A 15,260-nucleotide genomic window follows, 5' to 3' on the forward strand; every position below is an offset into this window, starting at 1 on the left:
ATATATATATATATATATATATATATATATATATATATATATATATATATATATATATATACATTGCCCCCAACAATCTGGGTCCTCATTTTACCTACCCCGGAAGGATGGAAGGCTGAGTCAACCTTGAGCCGGTGAGATTTGAACCGCTGACCTGCTGAACACAGTGAGCTAAAGTGGCCTGCAGTACTGCACTCTAACTGCTGCGCCACCTCGGCTCATTTGCCTTTCAGCAGCAGCACCGAATCAGTGGTCATTCCACCGCAGGAAGCCGATTTAGATTTATTTTGTCCCCTGTTTTGAGTTGCAGATTATTCATATTTTATTTTAATGATGGCAGTAGCTTACGTATAAAGTGAGCTTTAAGCGTCCTGTGGTGGCGTCCTCATCCTCATTTTCACTATTCCTGTTTTGCAGCGTTGGTTAAAGCAAGCTCTGGAAGAAGAAAACTCGGTGGTTGGGTTTTTTATTTCCTCGCCCCACGAAGGATCCAGAAGTCCTGTTGTCAACGGCGAGAGCAGAAGCCCCTTATTACTGACCGACAGCTGTTGCTTGCCAGGTGACGTTAGTGATGGATTTCACCCTCATCCCACCTTCAGGGCTGGGATGGCTTATGGTTTCCAAACCATAAGCCTCGGCTTCCCAAATGCCCATATACTGGCGGTCCTCGACTTACGACCACAATCGAGCCCCCCCATTTCTGTTGCTAAGCGAGACAGTTGCTAGGGAAATTTGGCCCTATTTTTACAACCCTTTTTGCCACACAATTGTTAAGCGAATCACTGCGATGGTTAATTTAGTAACGTGGTTGTTAAGTGAATCCGGTTTCCTTATTTTGCTTGTCAGAAGGTCCCAAAAGAGGATCACGTGACACCCTGGGACGCTGCAACTGTCAGTTGCCAAGCGTCCAAATTTTGATCACGTGACCCTGGGGATGCTGCAGTGGTTGTACGTGTGGAAAATGGCCATAAGTCCCTTTTTTTCAGTACCGTTGTAACTGTGAACGGTCACTAAAGGAAGTGCTGTAAGTTGAGGACTACCTTTACTGTGCCTTGAGCACTGAGCGAGAGAGGCTCTTTTTGAAATGTGTGTGTGTGTGTCTGTGTATATATGTAGCAATAGCACTTATATATCGCTCCACTGTGCTTTTGTAAGCCTCTCTCAGCGGTTTATAGAGTCAGCATATCACCCTCAACAATCTGGGTCCTCCTTTTTTACCAGCCTTGGAAGGACGGAAGGCTGAGTCAACCTTGAGCCGGTCAGGATCGAACTCCTGGCGGTGGGCAGAGTTAGCCTCTAACACTGCATTCTAACCATTTTGCCACCAGGAAGGAGAATGAGAAAGGGAATAGGGAGGGAGGGAGGGAGGGAGGGAGGGAGGGAGGGAGGGAAGGAAGGAAGGAAGGAAGGAAGGAAGGAAGGAAGGAAGGAAGGAAGGAAGGAAGGAAGGAAGGAAGGAAGGAAGGAAGAAATAGCAATAGCAATAGTACTTAGACTTATATACCGCTTCATAGAGCTTTACACCCTTCTCTAAGCAATTTACAGAGTCAGCCTGTTGCCCCCCAACAATCTGGGTCCTCCTTTTACCGGCCTCGGAAGGACGGAAGGCTGAGTCAACCTTGAGCCGGTCAGGATCAAACTCCTGGTGGTGGGCAGAGTTAGCCTGTAACACTGCACTCTAACCACTGCGTCACCGTGGCTCTTATTTTACACATACATACATGCATACATACATACATACATACATCAATTTCAACTCCTGCAAGAATGGGAGGCCTTTTGCCGCTCGTTCATTTTAAATGGTGGAATAAAGGCTTAGATCAGAGATAAATGACTTCTGCCTTTTCTCCCCGTTTTACCTCCCCAGATCTGACAACGCCACTCAAGAAGCGAAGGCAGTACCAGCTGTTGGACTCCGCCTATTCAGAAACATCAACGCCCACTCCTTCTCCATACGCCACGCCCACCCACGCCGATTTCTCCGCCTCGGACCCCTTATTGCTCGCCACGCCTCCCCGAATCAAAGTGGAAGACGAAACCTGCAGGAACGGTTACAAGCCTATTTATTCATCCGTTACTTCGGTGATTCCATGTGTCCATGGAAATGCAGTGCACTTTGAGGTGAGTCTCCGGCTCCTGTCCTGCCTGGTCCGATAAATCCATTTTTTTTTGCACCTTCATTGCTTCAGGGGGGCGGGGGAATGGCTCCATTCACGAAGAATAAAGCTATGCATGTATTTCTCGACTTAAATGTTCGCTTAGTGACTGTTCAAAGTTACAAGACAGCACTGCGGCTTTATGGCCATTTTTCCTAGTTAACCACCATTGCAGCATCCCCATGATCATGTGATCCAAATTTAGACATTTGGCAACCGGTTCATATATACCAGTGCTGGCGAACCTATGGCACAGGTGCCACAGATGACACGCAGAGCCCTCTCTGTGGGCACATGCGCCGTCGCCCTAGGCCTAGCTGGGTTTTATAAAACCTTTTCACTTTAGGCCTCCGCCGCTGTGTGCAAAAAAAAAAAAAAAGGTTCAATCAGTCAATTTCAACTTCTCGTGGAAGAAAAAAGATCTTGCAAAGTTGGAATTGATTGATTGAACTTTTTAGTCCCACCCAGTCTGCCATTACCACCGCAGCCACGCCCAGCCAATGGGCCACACCCAGCCAATGGGCCACGCCCACCCGGCACCCGACGATGCATAAATGGGTTTTGGGTTGCAGTTTGGGCACTCAAGTCTCTAAAAGGTTCGCCATCACTGATATATGTATGTATGTATGTATGTAGGTCTTTGGTTATTCGGGTTTTCTCCCACGTAAAATTGGAAGTGTCTTGGCGACGTTTCGACGAAGTCTCATTCGTCATCTTCAGGCTGGTACTTTTGGCTTCATGCTTCTAGAAGCACGAAGCCGAAAGCACCAGCCTGGAGATGATGAATGAGACTTCGTCGAAACGTCGCCAAGACACTTCCAATTTTACGTGGGAGAAAACCCGAATAACCAAAGACCTACATACAAACACCCGCGAAAACCTCAGAAAACAGAGATAGATAGATAGATAGATAGATAGATAGATAGATAGATACATACATACATACATACATACATACATACATACATACACACACACACACACACACACGATCTTGGCTGTGTCCCGGGATCATGTGATCCCCTTTTGTGCCCTTCTGACAAGCATAGTGCATGGGGAAGCCAGATTCACTACTACTACTTCACAACCAGGTTACTAACTTATCAACTGCAGGGATTCGCTTAGCCTCCGTGGCCTGAAAAGTCGTAAAACGGGACAAAACTCACTTAACGAATGTCTCACTTAGCGACACCAACGGGCTCAGTTGTTGTAAGTCGAGGTCTACCTGTAATCTGTCACTACTGTCACCTTTTAGAACTCTGTGAAGGATGCTTCTAAAGAGCCTTTCCCAAGGAAAGTTTTTAGGGTTCTCTTTTCATACATGGGTGCAGTCAGCATTTAACTAAAGAAAGAGGTAGTTTTACACGATTGAAGAGAAATGATTTTATTCTTTATTTTCAAAAAAACATCAGAATTGTTTGCTTCTGCAGTTTTCAAACGTCCCCCCCTCCCTTTTTTTTTTTTTTTCGCTGCAGAATATTTCTTCACCTGAAAGTTCTCCAGAAGTTAAGAGGCGAACATTTAATCAAGAGGTAAGTTCGCGCGGGAAGTTTTATTTGGTCTGCTTTGCAAATCTTTTTTTTTCCTATGCTGTAAATTCTTAGAATGTGTAGTTCAGGGTTAGGGTTTGTAGGAATACACATTTGTGGGCGCGAGATCCTAGAAGATAAAGATAGGGGAAATCCTGAGGAATAATTGATAGTTCCTAGGGCAGCGGTTCTCCACCTGTGGGTCGGGACCCCATTTGGGATCAAACGACCATTTTACGGGGGTTGCGAAACAATGCAGTCTGCCCTTTTTTTCCCCTTTTCCTTAGCTGTGCTACTCCCTTTTATTCTGTTGGCTTTTGAAAGCCAACAGAATAGACTCTCTTGAATAGTGTCTAATTCTATTGGCTTTCCAAAGCCAATAGGAATTGTCCAGGCTGTCTCTGCCCTGCTGAGCCCGCCAAAAGTCCCATTCTGCCAACGGGGCTGCACCAGTTGAGTAGTCCTCGACTTATGACCGGTTGAGTAGTCCTCGACTTACGACCGGTTGGGGGTCGCGGCATTAAAAAGGTTGAGAACCACTGTCCTAGGGTCTAGCTTCCCAAGTTCCTACTTTCACAAACTTAAGTAGGATTTCCTTTTAAAATAAAATTTAAAAAATGGTGGGATGTGCATGAAAGGTCTAATATGCCAAAGAACATAAGCTAACAGATAATGCAATCTAGGTGTGGCAAAGTGCTCAGACAATGTTGTCTTTTAATGACACAGTCGTAAATAAAGGGATCAATTTGGCATCTTCCCTCTCAGGTCCCAATGCAATTAATTGGATAGCTAACTTTCGTTGTTCTTCCAGAACTTTTCAGTTCTTAGGAATGGGTATAGTCACCAGCTATGATTAAAGATTGTTTCAGTAAAGCAGTTTTTTAAAAAGAGAACAATTGGAATGTTAAAAATAAAAAATGAATCATAGGGAAGAACAAAGAGAAATAAAAATTGTGGCACATCTATCCCAGGGGTGGGCAACCTTGGCTCTTTTAGGACTCGTGGACTTCAACTCCCAGAATTCCTGAGCCAGCCAAGCTGAGGAGAAAGGGAGAGGTTTCCAAGCTGAGCCATGCTGGCTCAGGAATTCTGGGAGTTGAAGTCCACGAGTCTTAAAGTTGCCAAGGTTGAGGACCCCTGATATAGGGCAGGGGTGGGGAGCCTTGGCTCTTTTATGACTGGTGGACTTCAACTCCCAGAATTCCTGAGCCAGCCTGGCTCAGCTTGGAAACCTCTCCCTTTCCCCTCAGCGTGGCTGGCTCAGGAATTCTGGGAGTTGAAGTCCACGAGTGATAAAAGGGCCAAGGTTGCCTATCCCTAGTCTATACCAACACACCTATTAACCTTAAGGAAAAACTCACACATTTTAGATCTACAGTTGTTAGATCTACAGTTAGATCTTGTAGAATAAACCTACAAGTTGGCTTTAAAAGCAAATACAGAAAAAAAATACATTAAAAACGAACTGCCAGAATAGTTTCCCACGGAAGAGATCTTTTATTCAGGCTGCCTCGTGCTATTTCCCCCAACCTTGTCACGTTCCCCACCTCTTTTTTTGGGACAGGGATACGAACGTTCCTGCGCGTCCATGCTAGCACTCAACCCGTTCCGAAATTCCAGCCTGACGGAAATCTGCCTGCAAGAGATCAAGACGATCGGCTACTCCAGCCCGAGGAGTCGAGCGGAGGGCCCCAGGCAGTGCTCGGGAGAAAAGGAGCCCCCCTCCGAGCTCCCGCTGGGACTGGAAGCGGTCGAGCAAAGCGCGCTGCACAAAACGCTGGACGCTCCCTGCCACAACCGGACTGATGCAAGCAGCCAACTGGAAGCGGCTCATTGCGGGCGGGGAGCGGTTTATCCGACCTGGGTAAAAAGTCCCGACCGGACAGGTGTCAATTTCTCCGTGAATTCTAATTTGAGAGACTTAACTCCTTCACACCAGTTAGAAGTCGGCGGCGGGTTCCGGATCAACGAGTCGAAGTGCCTGATTCCAGAGGAGGCGAGAGGCATGTTTGTGGACGCGCCGGTTTTTTGTCCTTCCGAAGAGGGACTGGCAGCCAGTTTTGGGAGGACTGCCAGTACTGACGGGCTGATGGACGGCAACGGCACACCCCAGAATCCTCCGCAAAAGAAAAAGGTACCGACTTCAGGAGAGGCCACACGTAGGGATGCTTTTCTGCTTATTATATAAATGTTATATCCTTAAGGCTTTTCAAAGGCTTCCGCGTAGGCACCCGCTAGGAAACTGAACTGTCTCACAAAATCGACTTACGAACTAGTGATATTGCAATTCAATCTCAGCACTGGAGGCAAATAACTTGTGTACACTTCAAAGCCCTGGGAGTAGATAAATAATGGAGTGCAATGAAGGGATGCAGAGAGCCCTTGACTTAACAACAGTCCGCTTAGTGACTGTTCAGCGTTACAAATGGCGCTGAAACAAGGGACCTAGGACCATTTTTCACACTTAACGATCATCGCAGCATCCTCCACGATCACTGATTGAAATTCAGCGGCATGGCAACTGTCTCATACTTAACGACGGTTGTGGGGGTCACGTGATCCCCTTTTGCGTCCTTCTGACCAGCAAAGTCAAGAGGGAAGCGAGACTCGCTTAACCACCGGGTTACTAACTTCAACAACTGCAGCAAGAAAAGTTGTAAAATGAGGCAAAACTCACTTCAGCAATGTCTCTCACTTAGCAACATAGGTTTTGGGCTCAGTTGTGGGTCGTAGGTCAAGGACTACCTGTATAGGCCTAGTTGAATCCTGATAATCTACAGCATGGCTCCCCTGGGGCAGATCAGTCTGAAGGAAGCTTGTGAGGGAAATGCCCATAACATATAGCAATAGTAGTAAAGTTGGAAGGGACCTTGGAGGTCATCTAGTCCAACCCCCTGCTCAGGCAGGAAACCCTACACCATTTCGGACAAATGGCTGTCCAGTCTCTTCTTAAAAACTTCCAGTGTTGGAGCATTTACTGCTTCTGGAGGCAGGTGTTCCACTGATTAATTGTTCTCACTGTCAGGAAGTTTCTCCTTAGTTCTAGGTTGCTTCTCTCCTTGATTAGTTTCCACCTGTTGCTTCTTGTCCTGCCTTCAGGCGCTTTGGAGAATAACTTGACTCCCTCTTCTTTGGGCAGCCCCTGAGATATTGGAAGACTGCTATCATGTCCCCCCTTGTCCTTCTCTTCGTTAAACTAGACATACCCAATTCTAGCAACCGCTCCTTATATGTTTTAGCCTCCAGTCCCCTAATCATCTTTGTTGCTTTTCTCTGTACTCTTTCTAGAGTCTCAACATCTTTTTTACATCGTGGTGACCAAAACTGGATGCAGGATTCCAAGTGTGGCCTTACCAAGGCCTTGTAAAGTGGTATTAACACTTCCATCCCTCTGTTAATGCAGCCTAGCACTGTGTTGGCCTTTTTGGCAGCTGCAGCACACGGCTGGCTCATATTTAGGTGATTGTCTACTAGGTCTCCGAGGTCCCTCTCACAGTTACTGCTATTGAGCATGATGCCACCTATGCTGTACTTGTGCAGCATATTAGAGATGGCAGTACTTTGCTTTAAGCGTCTCACTTTGTGTGGAAATCTGCCCCTTATCTAGGCCTTGTGCCGATTTTTTACCTGTGGAAAAATCAGGTGTAAACCAGGTCAGGAGTGGGCAACCATGCCCCCTATACGACTTGTGGACTTCAACTCCCAGAATTCCTGAGCCTGTTAGAGATAAAGATTCAGGGTTGCTAATATTGAATCTCAACAAAGCACAAGCTAGAATATAACCTAGATCCCACTCATGCTAGATAAAGCTTTGCTCGGTTCCCAACGGGCCACGGACCGGAGGTTGAAGACCTCTGCCTGAATGGGTACACAAAGCCCTTGACTTAACAGCGACAGCTGAAGCCAGAATTTTGATCCTAAGCCATTGCCGTTGTTAAGTTGAGTCACCACGTGACTGGACTCTACTTGGTGGCAGTTGGTAAGCAAATCACACGGTCGTAAGTCTGAATCTGCCTTATCCCATGCGCTTTTTTTTTCTCTTGAAAAAAACAGCCAAAACGTTGCAAACCACCCTCACGTGATCGCAGGACCCTGCCGCTGCCATGCGCCCCAAAACGCAGTCATGTGACCTGGGGTCACGGCAGTTGTGACTTTGAACATAGATTTTGCAAGTCACTTTTTTTTTGGGAAGCATCTTGTCATTCCAAATAACCGGTCCTAAGTTGAGGACTACCTGCCAATGCTTCCTAAGTAGACATTTCTGCATCAATAGTAAAGGCAAGCTGATGCTGACGTGTCAAATATTTTTAAACTTTACTTTTTGCCGGTGGGTGCTTTTCAAATATTACAGTGAATAAATCGGCATGTTATTCAGCTGGTCAAAGCACACACACACACACACACACACACACACACACACACACACACACAAAGCTCTGTGATGATTGTGACCAAAAAATGAGCGTTTTTCACTGTCTTTTCAAAACAGTGTACAAGAGTCTGGGGGCGGGGGGAAGACCTGTGCTGTGATAACTTAAAAGCAAAATTAAGAGAAGCCATCCTCTCCTTTTCCCTTTTTTCCTAGGTGTCACTTCTGGAATACCGCAAGAGGCAGCGAGAAGCCCGAAAAAGCGGCTCCAAAGCCGAAACTTTTTCTCTCCTGAGCATGTCGCCTCATGCTGCCGGGGGAGGCAACGGCGGTGCTGCTCCCGACGGCTACACCAGCAGTGAAAATGGGGAGCAGCCGGAGAGGGAACAGACCGCCAGCCTCCCCTTATCTTTGCCAGCCACGGATTACAGCGCCGTTTCCGAAGAAAGCGAAAACTCTTCGTCCTTAAAGGAGGCTTCCGGCGAAAAGAGCGATCCGGAGGTCCAGTGGTAAGTATCCTTTTCAAGCATCCGCCCTCGAGAAGCCGCTGACCTTGCAAAACACGTTTGCGGGTTAGAAGAAGCTACCCCGTCAAAACGGTGGCCAAAGCCGTTTTCCAAATGTGTTTGCTTCGTTTGCTTTGCGTAACTTTGAAACATTTCAAAGTTAATACAAAGTTAATGCAAGCAGCCTGGAATTAAGGAGAAACTTCCTGACAGTGAGGACAATCAACCAGTGGAACAGCTTGCCACCAGAAAAGTGGATGCTCCATCGCTGGAGGTTTTTAAGAAGAGATTGGACAGTCACTTGTCTGAGGTGGTATAGGTTCTCCTGCTTGAGCAGGGGGCTGGACTAGAAGACCTCCAAGGTCCCTTCCAGCTCCTGTTCTGTTCTATTCTATTCTGTTCTTTATTCCTATATTCTATTCTATTTCATTCCATTCTATATTTTCTATTCTATTCTATATTTTTTATTCTATTCTATTTCATTCCATTCTATATTTTCTATTCTATTTCATTCCATTCCATTCTATATTTTCTATTCTATTTCATTCCATTCCATTCTATATTTTCTATTCTATTTCATTCCATTCCATTCTATATTTTCTATTCTATTCTATTCTATTCTATTCCTTATTCCATTCATACCAGTCTACATACAAACTGAACAGACTTTATGAGTCTTTTGGATGGTGACAGACTCTCAGTTCTGTTTATCCATGCAAGGGAACAAATGAATACAGAAAACCACCCGCGATGCCATTAAGAGCAGGGGTGTTCAACCATGGTACCTTGTGGACTTCACTGGGTACTGGTGCTTAGCTGGAATAACAACGATGGTACAGTCAGGCCTGCCCTAGAGAGAATCTGGGGGCGGGGGTGGGGGTTGTTGAAAACTAAGCAACGAGACTTGCCATCAAAATCTCAACCGTGGCAGGAGGTTGAATAGGCCAAGAGCATTTTTTGTGTCTGCCAGATGATTCCATGAAGTTACTTTTTAGTGCCAGAAACTGCTAAAGTCTTAGTTCTTTACCGATGTCCCTTATTTTTCAGGAGTGGGGGCTGTCTTGGTCACAGTCAGGTGGTTCAGGCCCATTTACCTCTGCTTGCAACGTTTCAGTCTGTACAACGTCACGGCTTTAAAACTGGGTAGTAGTTGAATCTGCTCACAACTCTGCTCTGGAACCTGCTAGCTCCCGGCTTAACTCTCACACCAGTTACGGCTTGTGCTGGGAAAGTTTCTCCCAGGAAACAAAAGAAACCGTGTTGTTTGCAGGCTGGGTGTGATCGGTCAAGTCAAATTCCAACCTTTATTAACGGCAAGGATCAGCATATAAGGAGGATGGCATAAAAGATACAGCATCTAAAAACATAAAACCTAAAAGGAATCTTTAACGGGAGCAGCAGATGAGCATAAGGCAGCTGGGTGGAAATGTCTTGACGTGTAAGAAGCCAGCATGAGAATCATCCTAGTTGCTCCAAGATGGTCTTCACTGCTATTTCCACCAAAGGCAGAAGGGAACCCCCAAGACATGTTTGACCTCTCCTAAACAGCCGATTCTTCAGGACATTCCATCGTGTAGAACTCATCCTGCCTTTGTTGCATTTTGGGCAGGGGGCTCTCTTTGGCCAGCCTTCCTTTGGAACAGGGGGGTTAGCACAGGTCAGGGGGAAAGGACGTGGTCTGATCATGATTCCCAGAGAAAGGTGGAGGGCAGAACCTGCTGCCATGGTTAGCAAACGGCGCCACCCTCTAGTCTGCACTACATCTCCATGCCTATTCACTAGGCAGGTGGGTGCTCTAGGGCACAGAGAGAGAAAGATCATTGCATCCCTCTCACTTGGACACTAAAGTGAGGAACAACTCAACCTTTTCACCGAGTCCTTCTTGCTGGACTTTCCTAACTACTCTCTTACTTGGGGCTAGTAAGGTATGTGCCAGGCTACAGGTTTCACCAGTGTTAAAACAAATTTACGTGGCTCAGCTCACTGTCCCGTTCAGTCTGTGAGCAACTATATAGTTCTTACTCTGGAGACCCCATATGGGCTCATCTAGATCCCGTACTGTGTAAAATACCCCGGAATTCACCCACCGTTGCTCTCACATCCCACTGTTTTTTCCCACGAGGAAACACCCAAGGAGAACCTCCAGAGGCCTTCCTAAGGCCGTAGAATACTTCCACGCCTTTGCATTTTCCTTAATCATGACAGCCTCAAATATTTCAGGAACCCTTAAAATTATAAGCTGCCAAACTGTTCTTCACGCCCATTTGGATAGCAAGGGAGCCCGAATTAAAATAGCCCTGACATTTGTGGTGAAGCAAATTACAAGTTGGGTTTTTCTTTCTCTTTTAAAGGACCTCTTCAACCTCGGTGGAGCAAGTCAGGGAACGAAGTTATCAGCGCGCATTGCTTCTTAGTGATCATAGGAAAGACAAGGATTCTGGTAAGAGATCACCGAGTGGATCACACTCCCTCCTTTTGTGCAGCACCTCCTGGTTGCCGAGCCGCGGTGGCACAGAGGTTAAGAGTGCAATATTGCAGGCTGACTCTGCATTCCCACAGCCAGGAGTTCGATCCTGACCGGCTCAAGGTTGACTCGGCCTTCCGAGGTTGGTCAAATGAGGACCCTGATTGTTGGGGGCCAATAGGCTGATTCTGTAAACCGCTTAGAGGAGGCTTTGTAAAGCACGGTGAAGCGGTCTATAAGTGCTATTACTAGTGCTATTGTTTCTGGTGGTCTTTGTTGATTAGTGGCAACTGTTCACCACAAGACACCAGTTATTGGATCTTAGGAGAACGGTCTGGGCTTCTGTCTGTTACATATATAAAAGTTTAATCTATTCCCCCCCCCCTTCCCAATTTCTTACCAATGTCCAGACCCAGCAACATTTCTATTTATAGACTTGTTTGTTGCAGAAACTGATCCTGAAAATCTGGAGCCTACAAGTGAATGTCCATCCCCAGATACTCCTCTGAAGACGTGCAAGAGTCCTCTAAAACCAAGCAAGGTACAGCACGATCGAGTTTCTGTGTGTGTGTGTGTGTGTGTGTGTGTGTGTGTAGATAGATAGACAGACAGACAGATTATAGAGATAAATAGACTAGATATATAGAGAGATAAAGTAGATAGATAGATAGAGAGAGAGAGAGAGAGAGAGAGAGAGAGAGGTTTATTACTCAGCTTAGAATTCAAACACCATTTTCATAAAGAAGCAATATAATTTTAATTATCAAAAGCTGGAGACAAAAAGATCTCTGACACCCTGTTACTCTGAATCCCTAGAGACATTTGTAAGACTAAGATGGAAAAAAGAATGCTGGACTTGACTGGTTTTATTAGTTCAGCAAAGCAGTTCTTAGATAGTGCCCAGGTCAGATTTGAGGTTATAATTCTGTACCCTTGTGAGTTGCAGAAATGTGTCAGAAGTAGTCATTTTGCCAGTACAAGTTAGCCTAGAACAGGGGTGGGCAACCTTGGCCCCTTCATGACTCGTGGACTTCAACTCCCAGAATTCCTCAGCCAGTCTGGCTCAGCTTGGAAACCTCTCCCTTTCCCCTCAGCGTGGCTGGCTCAGGAATTCTGGGAGTTGAAGTCCACGAGTCCTAAAAGAGCCAAGGTTGCCCACCCCTGGTATAGGTTAAAAAACTAAGTACTAGGTAACTGCACAGGAGTGTCTCAAGACTGGATAGAGAGCTCTCACCAGCAAACGCAAATGTAGTACAGCTGGTCCTCAAATTACAACCGTTCATTTAGTGACTGTTCAGAGTTACAACGACACCAAAAATAGTGACTTAGGATCATTTTTTCACACTTATGACCACTGCAGCGTCCCCGTAGTCACGTGATCAAAATTTGGATGCTTGCTAACTGGTTCATCTTTATGACGGTCGCAGCATCCCCCCAGGGTCACGTGACTTCCTTTTGAGACCCCCTGACAAGCAGAGTCAATGGGGAAGACAGATTCACTTAACAACCGGGTTATTAACTTAAGGGCAATGATGCCCTTAACAACTGTAGCTAGAAAGGTTGTAAAATGGTGCAAAAGTCACTTAACAAACGTCTCGCTTAACATCATAAGTGTTGAGCCTCAGTTGTGGTCGTTAAGGCGAGGACTACCTGTATTTGAAATACTAGAGAGTGTGTCTATTTTGCTTTTAAGATTTCAGAATAACAATTCTTGAAATGAGATTGAAGCCATTATCCTATGAATGCCAGGCACTGAACAGATCTATTCATACCAATTAAATATTGCCTTAATTTTTTGCTTTTAAAGAATTAGTTAAATGCATTAATATAAATACACCGTGCTAGTTCTCTACTGCAAAACCCCCAAGAGGCACGACATTTTGGGCTGCAATTCTTACTCGAACTAGTTACCTTCTTCAAATGTTAGTAAAGCTTTTTTCTAGAAGTTGCGATTGTTTTTATATAAGTCACAAAACAGGAGTATCGATTCTTTCATTTCATGAGGTTCAAAAGTTTAAAGAGGTAGATCTACATCGTGAGGGCCTCTTGCGTGAAGAAATGCTGTTCTTGGTGGTCCTCCTTCCTTTAGCCTACACAGAACTGCTTTTTTTATTTTTAGCCAGGATGAATGTCTTTCCGACAAATGGCAGACCCTTAACTCTTCTTTCTCTTGATGTAGACTACTTCTTCTTCACCAAATCCTGTAGTTCCTGTTCAGCCGCTCGGAAAAACGCCCACAAAACAGGATTCCCAGTGGGAGAGCGCAGGAGACACTCCCGGGGCCGACAGCGCAACTCACCCCAAACCAGACCAGCAACCGAAACCGCCGCCCAATACCGCCGAAGCACTTTCGAAACAGCCCCAGCCCCTCCTGCGCGGGGCGGCTGATCCTCTCGGCCAGAAGCCGCCGCCGCCGCCAGCCCCACCGAAGCTCCCTTGCCCCACGTCGCCTCACGTCGAAAACCCCCCCAAGCCGTCCACCCCCCTCGCCCCAGCCCAGCACGGCTACCTGTCGCCAAAGCCTCCTTCCCAACCGCTGGGGTCACCGTACCGGCCTCACCACCCGCCGTCTCCCCAAGTGGGGACACCTCAGAGAGACTCGCACCGGGGCTTTTACGCCGCCACCCAAGCGCTTCAGCCCGGCGCCCCGCAGCCGACCGCTGGGACGTTGTTCCCCCCATCTTCTTCAGTCTCTTACGGTCAGTTTCACCAACAAACTCTCAACGCGGGGGCCCCACCGCCCCCTCCCCCTCCGCCCCCCTCCTCCACGTACTATCAAAACCAGCAGCCCCCCTCAGGAAACTTTCAAAATTACAACCCGATCAAAAGCGGCCTCCCGTCCCAGCAAACCATCTTCCCCTCCGGACCAAACCAAACCCTCGCCGGCACCACCTGTCAGCAGCCGCCCGTCTCGGGCCACCTGGCCAACAGCGGGCACTTCCTGCCCTCCCCAACGCCCAGCATCCATCACCCGAGCCCCGTGGTGGGGGTGCCCCCGCCTCCACCCCCTCCTCCAGCGGCTCCCGGACACCTGGTGCAGCCACAGAACACGCACCCGCCGCACGCCACGGCCCACGGGGTGAGTCCCGCGCACGCGGCCACCGGTTCCCACCTCCATTCGCCGGCCGCCAGCCACCACCTGCCTCCACCCCCGCCGCCGCCTCCCGGCCCCCTCCCTCACCACCTCCCTACTCACCCCACCGCAGCCCATCAAGGTTTGCAAGCACAACACCAGCACGTAGTAAGCTCGGCGCCTCCTCCACCACCACCACCGCCGCCTCCTCCACCACCACCACCTTCCAACGTATTGAGCTCCGCTCATCACCCGGCGCCGGCCCAAGGACTACATCACCCATCTCACCAAGGGCCCTCCCTTTTCCCTTCAAGCGCTCATTCAACGGTGTCAACTTACCCATCACAGCCGCCGCCTCATCCCCCTTTGGGATCCGGACCTCAGCATCAGCCAGCCGGGACGGGAGCGCACTGTCCCCTGCCCGGCCAGGTGTCTCACCTCCAGCAGCCTCAAGGACCAGCCAGTATTGCCACCACCCCTACGGCCTCCGGCTTCTGCCCTCATCCGGGCTCTGTGTCCCTTCCTCACGGCGTGCAAGGACCTCAGCAAGCATCTCCGCTGCCCGGGCAGATCCCTATCCACAGAGCCCAAGTGCCGCCGACGTTTCAAAACAATTACCACGGTTCCGGCTGGCATTAAAACGGACCCCCTACTCCTGCCCGCCCTCCCTACCCACCCCCCGTCTCCTTCGCTTCTAAACATTTTAAAAATGTTCTGTAAAAAACTGTATATTTCATATGTACCTGTTCAAGGTACTTTTTAAAGCTTGTACATTATACTTTGTATAAAAGCGAAACACCAGTGCGCCCGCGTGCTCTTCATCGTCTTCTTTCCAGTTTTTGCTTTTAAAAAGAGAAAAGAAAAGAAAAGAAAAAAATCCCTAAAACCGTGCGGTTTAAAAGCCGGTTTTTTAAGGCGGTCTTTTTTTTTTCTTTTTTAAATTATTATTTTGTACACGAACATTCCAGCTCCGTTTGTTCCTGGCAGTAGATGGGTTTGCCGCACAACTTCTTTTAAAAAAAATTTATCGTTGCAGTTAAAATTCATTTAGTGAATGTTTTCTATATTTACTTTTTTATACATATGTAATTAAAAAGAAGAAGTACACGGCTAAGTGACAGCTCTAACAGATTTTTTTCCCTTTTTTTCATCTTGTCAACAGT

At 47.3% G+C, this 15,260-nt stretch overlaps 1 protein-coding gene across 7 annotated transcripts in view; it reads left to right on the plus strand.

Annotated features, from left to right (window-relative positions):
- KMT2E (lysine methyltransferase 2E (inactive)) overlaps positions 1–14,861 on the plus strand; it is a 59,631-nt gene extending 44,770 nt beyond the window's left edge. For 5 of the 7 annotated variants that reach the window (XM_039355905.1, XM_039355904.1, XM_039355903.1 and 2 more), the window contains 8 exons: positions 418–559; positions 1,868–2,121; positions 3,632–3,688; positions 5,250–5,819; positions 8,271–8,563; positions 10,912–11,000; positions 11,474–11,565; positions 13,204–14,860. In XM_039355905.1, the coding sequence (XP_039211839.1) occupies positions 418–559; positions 1,868–2,121; positions 3,632–3,688; positions 5,250–5,819; positions 8,271–8,563; positions 10,912–11,000; positions 11,474–11,565; positions 13,204–14,736 (3,030 nt within the window). In that variant the 3' untranslated portion in view covers positions 14,737–14,860. Of the gene's footprint in view, positions 1–417; positions 560–1,867; positions 2,122–3,631; positions 3,689–5,249; positions 5,820–8,270; positions 8,564–10,911; positions 11,001–11,473; positions 11,566–13,203 lie in introns of all 7 variants that reach the window. The other 2 variants (XM_039355906.1, XM_039355909.1) reach the window with 1 other exon arrangement.
- The last annotated feature ends 399 nt before the right edge of the window (positions 14,862–15,260 follow it).

This window comes from Crotalus tigris, unplaced genomic scaffold (assembly GCF_016545835.1).
Source record: "Crotalus tigris isolate CLP2741 ecotype Arizona unplaced genomic scaffold, ASM1654583v1 scf7180000018773.180596, whole genome shotgun sequence".
In the NCBI taxonomy this organism is placed as follows: Eukaryota; Metazoa; Chordata; class Lepidosauria; order Squamata; family Viperidae; genus Crotalus; species Crotalus tigris.